Genomic DNA, 17,583 nt, shown 5'->3' with positions numbered 1-17,583 from the left:
AGAACTCACTATCACCGTACATGTGACTGGTAGTTGTGAATGTTGCAGTTTTTAGGTGTCCGTCCAAATAGAACAATCCGGCTTCAAGGCGACGAGCTCTGTACTTGCGAAGTGCATCGTTTATTGTGGCACACAACCTTGCAATCGTTCCGGTATTGTCAGTCCACCACGAACAGCCCTTGTGCAAAAAGCTATGCTTTCGTGTAAGCCTCCACCTCGCCGTGCGAAGCTCTATTTCGCGTTGTAATGCCGTTGATTTAAGTACAAGTGCAGGTTTATCCAATGTCCTTGTGCCGAACTCGTCACGAATACATAGTCTGAACATCATCTTCGGTCCAATAACCTCGTTTTTCTTGAATGCTATAGATCCAACCTTCTGTTTGAAAATAAAAAAGAACATCTTCATTGGATTCTTCCGTTGGCGTTTGATCCTGGGTATATGACAATAGCATATTAAGTTAACACAACATGATTTCTCAAAACAGAGGTACTACACCATTCTATATTATAGAATGTTTTGGTAAACTAATCTAGCTTGCAAAAACATCTTACATTAAACAGAGGTAATAGCACTCAATAGAGCGTATATGCAAGTAATGGATTACGGATAGGGCAGTGGCGAAGCCATGCCTTCGCTATGTAGTAAAAAATCGTGATTAGCTGTGTAATCGATTGATTACATTTTTTTTTTTTGCAATACAAGATGAAACTATGAAAAAATAAATTAAAAAGCCATACTAATAAATGTTTTTTTGTGGGAAGGTGAAGATAATATTAAAACTCCCTTCTTACATAAAGATACGGAAAAAAGAGAAAATTACAGAGAGGTGCCTCTCTGGATCCCGACTATGGCGACACGCAGCAGCCGTCGGTGGCACGCCGTTGCCGCTGCTTGGCAACTCGTCTTGGATTGGAGCCAGCCCCATGGTAGCTGGGAAGTCGCCGAGCACCGAATCCTACTCCCAGGGGCGCCTCCATCGTCGCAAAGCACCTCAACACCATCTTCACCCTCGCCTTGAAGCCTCGCCTTCAAGCTCTGGATCTGCCGCGTAGCTTGACCTGGTCGGGGCCTGACGATCTCGTCAGATCCGTAGACCGACCAGCTCGGGGAAGTTAGCCGCAACACACCGGAGCTCCATAGAGCGCTGCTTGGCAACTCGCCTTGGATTGGAGCCAGCCCTACACCTGGGCAAAGTTCGGCTCGGGCCAGGCTTTAAAAAGCCCATGGGTAAAAAGTCAGGCCCAACCGTTGGGCCTGTAATTTAAGCCTAAACCCGTCCCGAACGAGAAAAAAACCCGGCCCGGCCCGACCAGGAAAAAATGCGCAAAAATGAAGGCCCGAGCTCGGCCCGGCCCGACGTTCGGGCTCATATTTCAGGCCCAAGCCCGGCCCAAAGTGCAAGCCCGACCCGTCCAGGCCTGGGATTTTTGGGCCGGGCCGGGCTGCCCATGCCCAGCTGTAAGCCAGCCCCATGGCAGCCGGGAAGTCGCCGAGCACCGAATCTTACTCCTAGGGGCGCCTCCGTCGTCGCGAAGCACCTCAACACCATCTTCACCCTCGCCTTCAAGCATCGCCTTCAAGCTCTGGATCTATAGCGTAGCGTGATCCGGTCGGGGCCTGTCGATCTCGTCAGATCCGTAGACCGACTAGCTCGGGAAAGTCAGCCGCAACACACCGGAGCTCCGTAGAGCGTGCCACCTTAGAAGATGCGAGCCAACAACAAAGACCACACCGAAAACACCTCCACCTCCATGGCGCTGCTGACCGAAACCCTACCTAGCCCTACACTATGTATAAGTCGGATCCGCGGTTTCACCAACATCCTGCCACCGGAACGGCTGCCTAAGGCGGAGGAAATCGCGAATCACCAGCAAGTGAGGTGGGAAGACGGGTGGTCTCTCTCTATACATACACTGACATGGGAGAGGAGCGTCCAAGTCGATGGAAGAGCCAATACCAATACATATATTTAACTGCACAACACGCAATCAGCTTCAGGAAAAAAGAACCCGAAAACGAAACAGAAGCACGTACATACTCCTATAAACAACCCTTGTACGCTCTCACTTAGTTACCTGCCGCCTGAAGCAGTCTTCGTCTCCATATGTATGAGCCGGCTAATCGACGCAGAACTAATTAAGCCCTTCTCTAGCAGCACGTATTACGTGCTTCTGATCTTCAAGTATATATTGTACTCCGTACTACCTCAATTCCTAATATAAGAAACACAGGGAAATATTATATAATTAACTCTCATATACAAATTAAGATGAGGACGGCGTGAGTCCAAAGTCCAAACTCGTGTGACCTGACGCAGTTGGAGTCTTCTGATATTTGGGAGTTGGGTCATGCAACGCGTGTCGCGTGAGACTCCAAACATCGCACGGGGTCGACCAAGAGCACGAACCGGCATGGCAGAGATTTACTTATGTTTAGCTGCCTTTTTTTTTTTTGACATATGTGTTTAGCTGCCTGTGTATTCACGTCAATGTAGGTGCGTCTACACAATTCCGGAATACGTATGGTATGTGTTCACTAAAGAAACGGCCACAAAAGGAGGGCTCCTCCCGTCCTCCGTGTCGGTGCGGCCTATATGGTGGTGCGGTCGCAGGTCGCGCGCGATTACGTGCGCGGCGACACGGTCGACCACGACGTGCACGTGCACCACGACATGAAGGCGGCGACGACATAGTGGCTAGCTTGGCGACCCAAAAGATTGTTCGGACGATGCGAGCATGGCTCCGACGACGGGAACGATGGCAAGGTAGCTCTGGCAATGCGGACGTGGCTCCGGCCATGCGAACGGCGGCTAGACCGAAACTTTGCAGTTTTTAAATTTTGCATATTAGACTTAGCCGAGTGTTTTCCATAACACTTGGCAAACCGGACGTCGTCCCAGGCCCGTCAAACTATTTTACATTGTAGAAGGGGTGATATTACACACGGGATATAGCCCTTTGCCGAGTTCCGGGCAAAATACACTCGGTAGTGTCCCTTTGCCGAGGGGATCAATGTTGTGTGCTTTCGAACACTCTCAAAATGTTTGCTGAGTTCCAAGAGGCCTTTGCCGAGTATTTTTACCACTTGGCAAAGATGTTATTTCCGGTAGCAAAATATTGAAGTATTAAATATATACTTTGCGGTATTTGGACCAAATGAACACTGCAGTTTAAAAAGCTGAAGTATTCTCGAAAATTGCATTTTTTCTTTATTGGAAACTTCAGCCCTGATTTTGCTTTCTTTCTAAATGGAAGCATTCTCTAAAACTTCAGTATTCCTTGCGAAATAAATCAAATACTTCGTTTTTTGAATACCGTGGTTCAAAATGGAGCTCCCAAATGGAGCCTAAGTTTTTGTTAGTGAATATTTGCGTTGGGAAATGAAATCTTTCTCGTCAACTGATAACTAGTCTCCTTACAAAATTCTTTGGGCCTCCTCGCTTTGCCACATCTCTTCATCTAGTGGCTGCACCCAATCGGATTCTTCCGGACACATGAGTACTGGAGTGCAAAAGCAATCTTCCTCATCTTCATTCTGCCTTTGTTCTTTCCCAATTCTTGTTGCCATCTTAATCTGATGAGCCACCTCTCTTTTTTCTTTGCGCTGGAGTTTCTCTTCCTTTCTCCTCCGCGTATCCTCCATTTTCTTCCTCTTTTCCACCTCTAGTACCGGCCCGAGTTCCTCTAGTACTCAGCATCTTCTTATCTTGCTCCTCCTGCTCATACATCTGGTAAAGCTTCTCGATCAGATTCTCCACAGGGACGGTGATGTCTATGAAATTGACGCCAGGAACGGCATACAGTGTCTCCTCTGTGAACTTCGAGGAGACGTAGAACGCCCGCTCCGTGAAGCTCAAGGCGACGGTCCATGCCATATGCAACACGAACATAAATTCACCAAGCTTAACACCAAGCTCATCCACGTAGGACATGATCGAAATCCCGTCGCCGCCGGGCATCCTCCTGACGACGGCGACCTCGTTGCGCGGGCTGAGCCAGCCATCTTTGAGGACGCCCACTCTGGGATCCGGCCAGCTGTAACTGCCGACACCGTGCGAGAGCGCGCCCGGCTGCCCGTCCTCACCAGCCTCCTCCAGATGAAACGACCCATCTCTGCCGACGACGAGGCGAGCCACGCGCAGAGCAGCAGTGTACCCTTGCCGTTCCGGAGGGAAGTGGCCGTACTCCTTCCGCCACCACGACACCTTGGCGTTCTTGGCGCAGGCCTTGATCTTGAAGAGAAGGAAGGGGGTCGCCTCGGGACCCTTGTTCTTCCTCTCCTTGACGAAGCGACCGAATCTCTCCCACTGAGATAGCTCAGGATCAAACCGTACCCTGTCGAAGGAGGCGAGGAGGTCAGCATGTAGAGCGGTGAATACGATCCTGTACATCGTGAGGAAGTTCTTGGTGAGGGAGGCGGCATGCTCGTCCTCGAGCCCGCTATTGACGGCGAGGGAGCGGACGTCGTGGTCCGTCAGGTTGGACAAGACAGCGACGCGGAGGAACTTCTTCGTCTCCTCGGCCATCAGCCCGCTCCGCATGGCGAGGGAGAGAGCCTCTTCCAACTCCGCATCCGGTTGCCATTCATGAACGGCCTTCCCCTCCTCCGGCTTCTCCACCTTCCTCCGGTAGCCGATTGAGAGGGCCTCCTCTATGCCTAGCGGTCCCATTCCGTCGACGACCTCGATCAGCTTGCTGTTCTCACGCTCGGTCCGGGCGGCGAGCGAGAGCATCTCTTTCAGATCCTTCAACTCCTCCGCCAGTTGCCATCCCAGAACGGGCTCCGGATTTTTCACCTTCTTCCGGGCGACGAAGGGGAAGGACTCCTCCAGATCCTCGGCCGGTCGCCGTGCCCTAGATTCACTCGTGTGGGAGGGATCGATCTCCATCTTCACCTCCATCTCCGGCTCGCCGCCGACGAGAGGTTAGGGTTCTCTAGTTTTAGTTTTTTCCTTTTTCTTGACGAGAGCCTGAGAGGCTGAGACGTTTTGTGCTGACCTGGTGGGCCCGAAGTCTTGGTAAATAAGAAAGTTAGCCCACGGTCGTTTCTCAAAAAGGAAAAACGAAGGCCCAGTTCGAGCGGCGGCGCCACCCCCAGGACTCCACGAGACACATCCTTCCTCCAATCCTCCCCCCTTCCGCCCTTCTCCTTTCTCCTCAGCAAGGCCCCTAGATTCCTGTTGCTTGATCTTGGCCAACGAACTGCTCTCGTTTGTCTTGTCGCGGTGGTAATAGCTAGTTCGGTCTTCGGTGCTGTTCTCGTTCGTGATGTTCGTCCCAACGTTTTTTTTTTCCTTCAGATTTCTCTACCTTGTGTCTTGTTCTTGGTTAACGAATACCAGCTCCAACCCACATCCCTATTCGATCAGATGCTTTTAACTCCATCTCTATGGTCTTGTTCGTCTCAAGAACATACTCTAATTTTCTGATCCCTTGCATCCAGCTTCATGTTACTTGATCTTGGCCAACCAGCACTATCATCATGATTTCTAGTCGACCGTAATGTTCGAACTTAGTGGTCTTTATTCATACCAACACCAACACCCTTTGATTTCTTGATCCATTGAGCCCCAGCTTCCTAGATTGGTGCGAACTTAAGCTACTACTGTGATTTGCCCATTTCACATTGAGATTTGCATTTTCGTGATAGCTTCAATAGTTTATACTGGTGTTCTTATCTCTCTGCTTAAACCTTTGGTATTGCTCAAAATAAACCTGTGAATCGATTATTTGATAGTTGTGCTAGGAGCGAGTAAGACTGGTTTGCATCTTGCTATTGAAAATTACACAATGAGTTATGTCCCTGTCATTTCAAGCAGTCTCATAAGATTACTTCATCAAGGTAGGGCAGAGACTGCCACACTAATCCAACCACCACAGGGGGTCTTTCTATGAGAATATTGACAGAGACTGCCCCACTAATCCAACCAGCACAGGATTTTTGGTTGAAGGATCAGTTCCTCTTGGCTTTCTGGGTCACTCATATTCTTCTTTGGGAATTAAACTCCCCCTTGAGTTGACCGGGCAAAAGTTTCTTAATTCATACATCTCATTGACAACTTTACGCACAGAGAATAAAAGATCTGGGCGGAGCATTGTATGGTCTGGGGATGTTTGCATTGCTTTTCATGGAGCCTATTCGCCAACTCGTGGTACAGACATTTCTTCAACCTGATAAAAAGAAACATGCAGGCGATACGTGACTGGGGCAAAGCATGTTTAATAGCACAAGGTGTCAAGAAGGTGACTGATCATGCCTTACGTGAAGCGGTAGATTATGGCAAGAGAGTCGTAGCTCTTGGGGACATCAAGACGATCAATTATATAGGGATTCTTTAGTACTTCGGAGCTTTGCCTGTCTCCACTCTTTTGTGTTGTTTCTGACAGTTTTTTCCATAATATGCAAAGATTCGGAGTCCACTCCTGAATCTCTTGAAGGCTTTCATTGGGATTCATATTATTTTAATGTGATATCCTCTGGTATTATCAGATGATTTTGTGAGCTGAAAGAGGCAGTTCACATCTTGGTTCTCTAGCTAAGAATGAAAGTTTGTCATACTTCTAAGTCCAAAACATTTTAGCATAGTCTTGTTTTCTAAAATTCTGTTGTCACCAACATAGGTCTGTTTTGCTATACTGCTGATGTTTTTTTTTTTGTGACTAACTGGGTCTCTCTTCTAGCTTCCTTGGAACAACTTCTATATGGGTTATGCATATTATTCGCTACTAAGACAATATGTAATGTGCTGGTTGATGTAGTTTGTAACTAGCTTGCCCAACATATATGAATTCATGGCATTTTCGTTTTGTCAATCCTAGCGATCAGTGGTTATCTCTCATGGAATCTCCTCTGCTCCATATAGCTTTTGTTTGCTCTACTAATTCCTTTGTTTATAACTCTTTTCTCAATTAATAAATAAGCGCCAATAGGCTTTGACAAAAAAAAAGATGCATTCCTAAGGGTGCCCCGGTCCCATTTTTATTAATGAACCAGGAGAGTTCTAAACATATTCGAGACAAAACACAGGAGAACATAAACTAAAAGTACAGGAAAACCTAATCTGGCAAACGATGAACTCTCGGAAAAATAACATTACAAACTCATCAGCTCAGGACCCAAAACAATCAGCGGATGAGCCTGTAGATCTCACCGATTTGATGGAGCTTGGCTCTTGTGACTTCAGCTGGTAGCAACACTCCTTTCTGATGCGGAAGCTGCGCCCAGGCGCTGCACCCGCCAGGTGTGATGGGAGAGGTCGTCATCCTCAGGTTACCAGCAGGTTGGCATGGAACGTGCTGATCGCCGCTCCACTGGAGATCGGTGTCCAGAGTAACTAGGACCAGCTTCATACCCATGGGAGAGCTACAGGTGCACGCAGAATTGCCGAGACATGCTGCGCAAATAGATCCATCTTCACCACCATGTCCACCCTGAAGATCAGTCGCCATTTTCTCACTGTTTTCAGGATCAGCCATCAAACTTGTTTCACACATAGACAAGTCTGGTTGTCAAAAATCATAGCATTTCTGGTTTTTCAGATGCTCCAAAGAACAGCAGCACAGATGGAATTCATTACAGATGAGAAATAGATTAGAGTTCATTGCAGAATTCACAGTTAATATGGATCCCTGGGAGGAACCACCAGAGTCTAGACTGAAGGTATGGAAATTGGCGTAATCCCCCTATGGCTGATGATGGTATAGAGGGAACTGGTGGTGTATTGCCCATCTGCAGTATGTTCACAAATGAGAGAATCACAGTGATCAGAAAGATTAATGCTCGCACAAATTGTTCAAGTTCGAGCCATTGCTCAATCAAAGCAGCATTAAAGTTTCTTCTGAAAGTAAGCTTAACATTAGAACCATCCCAAACCTGTGAACTGGTGGCATTTTGTTCATTACAGATGCTGTAAACATCCCAGAATTACCTGATATATGAGTACCATTTGCAGTAAACAAGTATAGGGTAATTCAGCTACTACATCGTATCAATGACCCAAAAACTGTTGCCATAACACTGTACAGCAGTAAAAAACTAACAACTCCTTTATTTTGCTCTCGAGTTTCAAAAGTAGGTTCACTCAATAAAGCAGGTGTGAACATGTGTAAGCAGAACTACTGGAGAAGTACACAACAAGATAGGGCACGCAGAACAATGGCGCTGAATAATTATATACATTCACACATCAAATTATAGACAATTATGCAAACAATACTTATTTGTGTGTTGGGCTGGGAGCATGGTTAGTAGAAAAGGAAATGCTCCATCACCATAGCACCAAAAAAACAAGTTCATTAGTAATTGCCAACAGGAACTAGTGGCAAAAGATACAACACCATGAAAATTATGCAAATTGAGCACAGAAATCCTATTTTTCTATGGGGTTGGAAGCATGGTTAGGCAAATATACAAGGTTCCACCACCATAGTGCCAAATAAACATTCTCATGAATACCAATAGGAACTAGTGTAAAACGATCTAGCCTCAAGAAATGGTGGTAAACTCATGCTCATTAAGCATCCAACTAAAGGGTTGGCAACTATTTGTTCTTCCATGCATCAGTTACATTAATCATCTGAAGCTTGGTGGCAGCTAGAATCATGAGTTTATTAGAATGAACTTCACTTTTTTTTCTTCAGGAAGAATCTCCTCAAATGGATGAGTGGGTTTACGTATTTCGTACCAGTGTCTAAGGTTCAAGCGCTTCCTCCTACGACCCTGACTAGTACTTCGAGTTATTTCTTGTTGAACCGTTACTGGGCTTTATGTTTCTGGCCCATGTGGCCCATCTGCTGTGTATGTGGCTGAGCTATATATATTCTCACCTCAGTACCGTGTAACCCTAGACAGAATAGACAGTGAGCTTCCACCCACAAGGTTAGCCGCCGCCTCTGATCTCTACATGGTATCAGAGCTCTAGAGGATGGAGGGGGTGGCGCTGGAGATGAAGACCCAGTGAGTGGATCTGTTGGAGGCTGCGAGGGATTTGGTGGTTCTGCATCAGGAGGTCTGAGGGAAGTGTTGTGGCAAGGCTGAGCCATGGGAGACGATTTGGCAAAGGCACTGGACAGGCTGGCGGAGATCCTCACCGCCAAGACTACAGAGGCTACGGGCGTGGTCGGAGTCGGGAGATGGGGCTCTACTTCTTGAGTCTCACGAGCAGAGGGGTGCAAAAGCTGGGCGGCACCAAACGAGATTAAACTGGAGGGTGTTAGCAATTATTTGAGCTGGTCTAGGAGAGGACGGCTGTTGCTGAAGACGAAAGCTTTGGAAGGATATGTTCTGGGAGAAGTTGTTGAACCTGTTGAGAAGCAAGGTGCCGAGTGGAAGAAATGGAGCACTACTGATTCAGGAATACTTGCGTGGTTGCTCAGCTCTTTAACACCGCCAGTTGCTGCATCTGTTGAGGCACTGCCTACTGCAAAAGAGGTATGGGAAGCTTTGTCTCAGATGTATTCTGGTAAGGGAAATGTGATGCTTGTTTCTCAACTTGAGGATAGACTGCATGATCTCACTCAAGGTGAAAAGTCAGTGATGACTTATGTGGGGGAGCTGAAGCAGTTGTGGGCTGATTTGGATCATCTTGATCCTTTGGTGCTCACCCATACTGAATGTGTTGTGGCAGCAAAGAAATGGATTGAAGGCAAGCGAGTGCTCAAGTTTTTGAAGGGTCTGAATCAAGACTTTGAGAATAGGAGGGCGAATCGATGCATGAAACTCGGTTGCCTTCACTTGAAGCTGCTATTGCCGCTATTGCACAAGAGGAAACAAGGCGAAGTGCAATGGAAAAGGGGAACTTACACAAAGGCCTGCCTATCTTGTGTCCGAGACCGAGAGAGTGCTTCAACCGTGGAGTAAGTGGCCACCTTGTCCATCAATGTACAGCTCCACCTCGCCGAGGCGAGAGGAGGTTTCGAGAGGCGACGGTATGGCGGGGGATACTATAGAGGTGGTAGAGGCAGAAACGGAGGAAATTACTACCACAACTCGGGCGGTCCACAAGGAGGGGCCAGAGCCAATATGACATTCTGAGAGGGAGGTAGATCGGTAACTCTGAATCGGGGAAGTGTTGAAGGGGAAGTGAAGAAAAATGAACGACAAGGAGAAACGAGCTTCGGGCAGTTTGCTCATTTTGTCTACACCAAAGGTATCTGAGAAAATGTCTCTCTAGCTGCTCATAAGCTTGATTCGATTGGGTATTAGATTACGGTGCCTCAAGGCATGTTACGGTAATAGTAGAGAGTTTGAGATGTATAATCGGTACCCATCTACATACCATGAAACCATTCAAGCTGAGATGGTGCTTGCTCAACTGTAAAAGGTGTTGGAGATGTCAGGTGTTCATCTAACATAAAGTTATCCTCTGTCCTACATGTGCACGCATTTCCGGTGAGCTTGATCTCTTTGAGTAACCTGGTGGATCAGATTGATTGCCGCATTATTCTTGATAAGTATATGTGTTTAATTCGGGAGAGGATGACTGGAAGGAAGCTTGGGGACGGAATCGAGATGTAGAGGGTTATGGTACCTGGACCGAGAGAAGCCTAAGTTGCTAGGATACTCGGTGGTGCTCGCGGTCCAAGGTGATAAAGAGAGCAAGGCCATGATCCATCATTGTCGAATGGGGCACATTTCCTTTGATAAGATGAGCAAAGTTTGTCCCGATGTAATGAGTAGAGTAGACATGAACAAACTGAAATGTGATGCATGTGAGTATGCTAAACATACGAGAACATCTTATGTGAGTAAGGGGCTGAGAAGTATAGCTCCCTTCGCTCTTGTGCACTCGATGTATGGACATGTCCTACTATGTCGATTAGTGGAATGAAATATTTTGTAACCTTCATTGATTGTTATACCCGCATGACCTGGGTGTATCTTTTACGCCACAAAGATGAGGTGTTTCAATGCTTTCAGGACTTCTGTGCATATGTAAACACTCAATTTAGGGTGCGAGTACAAATGCTCGGATACGATAATGGGACAGAGTATGTTAACAACAGATTTGGCGATTCTTATCCGAGAAAGGTATCATGCATCAAACTTCCTGCCCGAGATACTCCTCCCCAAAATGGAGTAATGAAAGAAAGAATCGACACATATTAGAGGTAACTCGCTCTCTCATGTACACTATGAATGTACCGAAATTTCTATGGAGTGAGGCAGTTCTAACTGCTACCTTTCTTATTAATCGCATGCCTTCACGGATTTTGGGCATGAAATCGCCAGGTGAACTTTTATTTGGAGAAAACAAATTTCCTGTTGCCCCCAAGGTCTTCGAGTGTACTTGCTTTGTCGGGGATCACGGACCATCGGCAAGTAAGCTTGATCCCAAGGCTGTGAAATGCATTTTTATTGGCTATCCTCCGGGACAACAAGGATATAAATGCTGGAATCCAAGCGAGCGGAGAACTTTTGTGAGTATGGATGTCACCTTTCGTGAATACGAACCCTTTTATGGTGAGCAAACAGACTTAAGCATATTGTTTGAAGGTCTTGATCATCCGTCACGATTGAGCGCTGATCAAGAGGAGAATACAAACGATGCAGTCACACTGCAGAAAATTACGATGCAACAACAAAGGGTCAACCTTCTCATTTGGTGATTGGATCGGATACGATCTCTTGAGTCTGAAGGCGATGGTGCCCATGTAAGCGCACCACAACAGGGTGCCCATGTAATCGCTTTACAACGGGGCCAAGAAAAGCAACTTCAAGTGTACACAAGGAGGCGACGTGAGAATGTTGAACGGGGGAGAATGATGAACGGGGGAGGAAGATAATTTGGTACAGGGGTCACAAATACAAGAGGAAGAACAATCTGCGAAGACGGACAATCTGTGAAGATAGTTCATCGAGTGCACCGTTGGAGGTGAACTCAAATATCACTAGAGGATCGGCGAGACCTACCAATTGCACTAAGAAAGGGGACTAGAGCAGCTACAAGCGGACACTGTGAAGAAATATGGGTTTAATGTTCATGATATCGGCAACTATGTGTCTTATGAAGCCTTGTCACCCTCCCATACGGCATTTGTTGCGTCTCTCCAATTAGTGCATATTCCTACCGATTGGACGATTGCAAAACAAGATCCTAAATGGTGTGTTGCTATGAGAGAAGAGTTGGAAGCATTAAGGAAGAATCAAACTTGGGAGTTGACTACCTTACGAGATGGAAAGAAAATTTGTTGGATGCAAGTGGGTGTTTACAGTCAAACAAAGTCAGGAGGGAAAGATAGAAAGGTATAAGGCAAGGTTGGTTGCAAGGGGATATAGTCAAACATATGGGATTGACTATGACGAAACCTTTGCCCTGTGGCGAAAATGAACACTTTGTGAGGATCTTGATATCTTGTGCGGTTAATTTTGGATGGCCACTACATCGGCTTGATGTGAAGAATGCCTTCTTGCATGGTGACCTTCGGAAGAGGTGTATATGGAGGTGCCACCAGGAATGGCTGCTTTGAAAATGGAGGTAAAGTGTGCAAACTAAAAAAGGCTCTCTATGGTCTGAAACAATCTCCAAGAGCCTGGTTTGATCGGTTTAGAAGGGCCGTGTGTGCCATGGGATATAGGCAGTGCAATGGTGATCACACTTTGTGTTTTACGGGCATTCAAACCAAAGGATTACTATTACGGCTGTTTATGTGGATGATATCATAATTCTTGGGGATGATGAAGCTGAAATACTCAGATTGAAGAAGTGTCTAAGTAGGGTTTTTGAGGTGAAGGATCTTGGCCAACTCAGGTATTTTCTTGGGATAGAAATAGCACGATCGGCAAGGGGCATAGTGTTGTCACAACGCAAGTATGTTCTAGACACGTTGAATGACACGGGAATGATGCAATGTCGAGCACCGCAACCCCCATTGATCAAAATTATAAGATAACGGTGAACTGGAGAATTGGTGGAAAAGGAAACTTATCAAAGACTTGTAGGAAGGTTGCTATATTTATGTCATACAAGGCCAGACATTGCTTATGCAGTGAGCGTTGTAAGTAGATATATGCATGAACCAAGGACTGGTCACCTAGATGCAGTACATCGAATTCTGAGGTACCTAAAGGGAACTCCAGGAAAAGGGTTATGGTTCAGAAGTAATGGACATCTAGTAATAGATGGTTATAGTGATGCTGATTGGGCAAGTTGTCTTGATGACAGGAGGTCAACTTCAGGATATTGTGTATTTGTTGGAGGTAACCTAGTATCATGGAGGAGTAAAAAGCAACAAGTCGTATCAAAGTCATCCGCTGAAGCTGAATACCGTGCCATGTCTGAAGGATTGAGTGATATGCTATGGGTAAAAAATCTCTTACGTGAGCTGAAGGTGCTAAGAGATGGTCATTTAAATGTTTGGTGTGATAACAAGTCAGCAATATGTATAGCAAACAATCCAGTCCAACATGACAGAACCAAACATATAGAGATTGACAGGTTCTTTATCAAGGAGAAATTAGATGCTGGAATTATCAAGATTGATTATGTGAACACTAGACAGCAGATTGCAGATTGTTTAACAAAAGGACTAGGAACAAAGGAATGCAACTTGGCTTGTGACAAGATGGGGATGATAGATATATATCACCCATCTTGAGGGGGAGTGTTGAACCGTTACTGGGCTTTATGTTTCTGGCCCATGTGGCCCATCTGCTGTGTATGTGGCTGAGCTATATATATTCTCACCTCAGTACCGTGTAACCCTAGACAGAATAGACAGTGAGCTTCCACCCACAAGGTTAGCCGCCGCCTCTGATCTCTACATTTCTTCAGTCATGTTAGTAGGGCATAGGACATACTGAGAATAAGCTCATTTCTAGAGAAGATGTGTGCTTCTTATCATGCAAATACTAGTTTATAATATTACACTTCATTTTATCTTCCAGATAAGATTACTGGAATCCTTTGCACAGATGCAGAGACACTCAAATGAAATATTTCCAATACCTAGCCATCGGAAACAACTCTTGGGTATTAGTACACATCAATAAATATTTTTTTATCACATTACAATTTTTCAACGACAATCCACTAAAAAGAGAGTTTCTTTCAAATGGGATACTTTTAAGTTGAGCGTCTAAAACCTTTAAGCAAATTTCATGATTATCCATCCAATGGTTCTGGAGAAATGTTTTTGGAAAAAACACAAAAGAGCTTTTGCATTTTATTTCATTAAAGAGGTAGAACGTTTGGTGTTACAGGCCTCCGAATAGGAAAAGAACAAAAAGGTACAAGTTAATCAGTGTACATCCCAGGTCTGGGGTAGGGCAACTCTGAGGCCTGGCATGCCGGCTGTAGCCCAAATGGCTGCTTCATCCTTGATTCTCGCAACAAGGTTTGCGACAGAGGGCTGGACACCATCGAAAACGAACTGGTTGTGTTGCTTCCAAATCATCCAGTGGGTGAGCAGCACGATATATACTTCACTTAAATCACATATATACAGTTGAATCTTAATTGTACTTATTGTCTTCTAATTAATTATTCTCTGCTTTCATTTTGTATAAATAATAACATTGTTTTTTTGCCCAATAAATTTGTCTTTTGACATGACATTTCTTTGATAGCCAAATCATGTCTTTTGCTTTCCTGAAACTGTAAATCAATACATGTTGATGATAAGAAAAAACATGTCAAGAGAAAAGTACTTGTTTTTCATGTTTCAGTTATATTGGCTGAACATCGTCACAGTGCACTTTTACTATTTTATATAGGATAAAGAATAGCCTATTGCAGAAGGGAAAAACATGAAGGGAAACCTAGTTCACGCTCTTCATATAAGGCAACATTCACAAGATAATCTTGTATGAACCTGTAGGTTTTAAAATTCAACAAACAAATAAATAAAAAAATCTTGCTTGAGTTAATGACATAATATTGAGGCCTGGTAAAACAAAACATCATAGGACAACTGGGGCACAACGACAGATTACCAAATACAGCACAATAATTGTCAACACCACCTCAAGGTTTCGGATAGTGTTTGAAACTACCAACAGACCATTATATTGTTAGAATGACTATGTGTACAAATATAAATTCATTACAGTAACAGCTAAAATAAAGTAACAATATAGTAGTCTAACCGGTGGAAGAGACCCTGCTGCCAGAACAATAAGTGATTACTCTTACATAAAGATTAAGAATTAAGCCAAACAACATAACAAAGTAGTAAGCATCAGAAACAAAATAAAATACCTTGCTAGATATTTGTCATGCCGGCAATGATTATTCTGTTCGATAAAAAATTCCCCTGATCCCACCTTCACCAAGTTTCAGCAGATCACTGCAGACAACATCAGACACAATTGAGTCACATCGTTAACCCATACGTCTTTGAAGTTTGGAGTAGAACATCTTACATTCTTGTTAGGCTATAAACTGGAATTTCTTTCGAAAAAATGACATGGAACAACTATTCAGCCACCTATCACAAGCGTCAGCGCAAGGATTCTGATATTTTTTTTCCTTTCAGGGATAACTTGCATCTACGCACGTCAAATTATTAGCCTGGAGTTTGCCACCAGGAGTACAGCCAACCGTACCCCTATGCCGCAATCCACAAGCCTCCAAGAGACTACAAAACTGACATTTCAAAAGCGTAGATGACAAACAGATTTTAGACTACAATGATTTTGGTGAGATCCAGATAATTTTACTATCCTATGTGTAAATCAGCATGTGGTATTTCCCCACTGTGGTCCTATTAAGGACAAAGGAGGCCATAATGTACATCAAAAGAATCATGCTAATAAACTGCAATTTCATAGCTGACGGGATTTTGGTTCTTATCTGGATATGTTCATAGAAAATGATAGACAAGTGAACCAAAAATCATGGTGCATAGGAGAAATAAGACTATCACACTTACTTTTCTTCTACGGGCTTCATAGTCTCCTCAAGAAGTTTGTTGGGCCTCTCCTGGCTTAGCCACTTCATCGAATGGCAGCACCCAATCAGATTCTTCCAGCCACCTAACGCAATCTTCATCATATCCTTCATTCTGCCTTTGTTCGTTTTGTATTCTTGTTGCCTTCTTTACAAGGCGAAACGCCTCCCTTTTATTTTTGGGCTGGAGTTTATGTTCCTTTCTCCTGCGCAGATCCTCCTTCTTCCTCTCTTCGTTCTCCAATCTCGACCCCAACTCCTCCTGTTGGCACACCATCTCCATAGGGTCTTGTTTCTCAAGCATCGTCTTCTTATCTTGCTCCTCCTGCTCATACATCTGGTAAAGCTTCTTGATCAGATGTTCCACGGGGATGGTAATGTCTATGAAATGGACACCAGGAACAGCATACAGCGTCTCCTCCGTGAACTCCGAGGAGACGTAGAACGCCCGCTCAGTGAAACTCAAGGCGACGGTCCATGCCATGTGTAAGACGAAGAGAAATTCACCAAGCTTAACACCAAGTCCATCCACGTAGGACATGATATAAATCCCCTCGCCGCCGGGCAACCTCCTGACCACGGCGACCTCGTCAAGCGGACTGAGCCAGCCGTCTTTGAGGACGCCCACTCTGCGAGCAGACGACGTGTACCTGCCATTACCGTGTGAGAGGGCGCCCGGCTGCCCGTCCTCACCAGCCTCCTCCAGACGAGGCGACCCATCTCTACCGACGACGAGGCGAGCCAAGCGCAGAACACCAGTGTACCCTGACCGCTCCGGGGGGAAGTGGGCGTACTCCTTCCGCCACCACGTCACCTTCGCGTTCTTGGCGGACGCCTTGATCTTGAAGAGAAGGAAGGGGATCCCCTCGGGGCCTTTTTTCTTCCTCTCGGTGAAGAAGCGACCGAATCTCTTCCATTGACACAGCTCGGGATCAAACCGTCGCCTGTCGAAGGATCCGAGGAGCTGAGCGTGTAGAGCTCTGAATACGATCCTGTACATGGTGAGGAAGTTCTTGGCGAGGGAGACGGCGTCCTCATCCTCGAGCCCGCTCTTGACGGCCAGAGAGTGGACGTCGTAGTCCATTAGATTGGACAAGACAGCGAAGCGGAGGAACTTCCTCACCTCCTCAGCCGCCAGCCCGCTCCGGACAGCGAGGGAGAGCGCTTCCTCCAACTCCGCCTCCGGTTGCCGTTCGTGCACGGCCTTCCCCTTGTCCGGCTTCTCCACCTTCCGCCGGTGGCCGATCGACAAGGCCTCCTCTACTTCGAGCGGCCCCATTCCCTTGACGATCTCGGTCAGCTTGCTGTTCTCACGCTCGGTCCGGGCGGCGTGCGAGAGCTCCTCCTCGAGGTCCTTCAGCTCCTCCGCGAGAACGGACTCAATCTTCTCCGGAACTTTCACCTTCTTCCGGGAGACGAAGGGGTTGGCCTCCTCCCGCTCCTCGGCCGGTCTTCCTCCCCTGGATTCGCTCGGACGGACGGGATCGATCTCCATCTCCACCTCCGTCTCCATCTCCGGCTAGCCGCCGACGCGAGGTTAGGGAATGTCGAGTTTGCTCTTTTTTTTTTTTGTGGACAAATGTATTTTGCTATTCCTTTTTGTCGACGAGGGTGACCTTCTGGGCCCAATGTCTTGAAAAATAGGAAATTGGCCCACAAAGGCCCAATTTGAGCGACGGCGCCACCCTAGTTACCA

General features: G+C 46.0%; 1 protein-coding gene across 6 annotated transcripts; it reads right to left on the bottom strand.

Annotated features, from left to right (window-relative positions):
- Positions 1-6,970: 6,970 nt before the first annotated feature.
- LOC127335312 (uncharacterized) lies at positions 6,971-17,465 on the bottom strand. 6 transcript variants are annotated; one of them, XR_007872701.1, is made up of 3 exons: positions 15,871-17,465; positions 15,198-15,285; positions 6,971-7,729 (listed from the first exon to the last, which is right to left on the bottom strand). XR_007872701.1 is itself a non-coding variant. In XM_051361932.1 (2 exons), exon 1 carries the CDS (start codon positions 17,398-17,400, stop codon positions 15,898-15,900), a length of 1,503 nt encoding a protein of 500 aa, XP_051217892.1. In that variant the 5' UTR covers positions 17,401-17,465; the 3' UTR covers positions 14,858-15,285; positions 15,871-15,897. The 6 variants fall into 6 exon arrangements, 2 of the variants coding, with proteins under 2 accessions (XP_051217892.1, XP_071682656.1); XR_011752472.1 differs by having other exon boundaries at positions 15,198-15,262; XR_007872702.1 differs by lacking the exon at positions 6,971-7,729 and adding an exon at positions 14,858-15,099.
- Positions 17,466-17,583: the final 118 nt, after the last annotated feature.

Source organism: Lolium perenne, chromosome 2, assembly GCF_019359855.2.
Source record: "Lolium perenne isolate Kyuss_39 chromosome 2, Kyuss_2.0, whole genome shotgun sequence".
NCBI classification, from domain to species: Eukaryota; Viridiplantae; Streptophyta; class Magnoliopsida; order Poales; family Poaceae; genus Lolium; species Lolium perenne.
Note: the sequence above shows the minus strand (reverse complement) of the source record. Positions and strands in the feature narration are given on the sequence as shown.

What these genes read in the sequence shown, in the direction of transcription:
- LOC127335312 (XM_051361932.1), bottom strand. Translation starts at nt 17,400, where the DNA reads ATGGAGACGGAGGTGGAGATGGAGATCGATCCCGTCCGTCCGAGCGAA.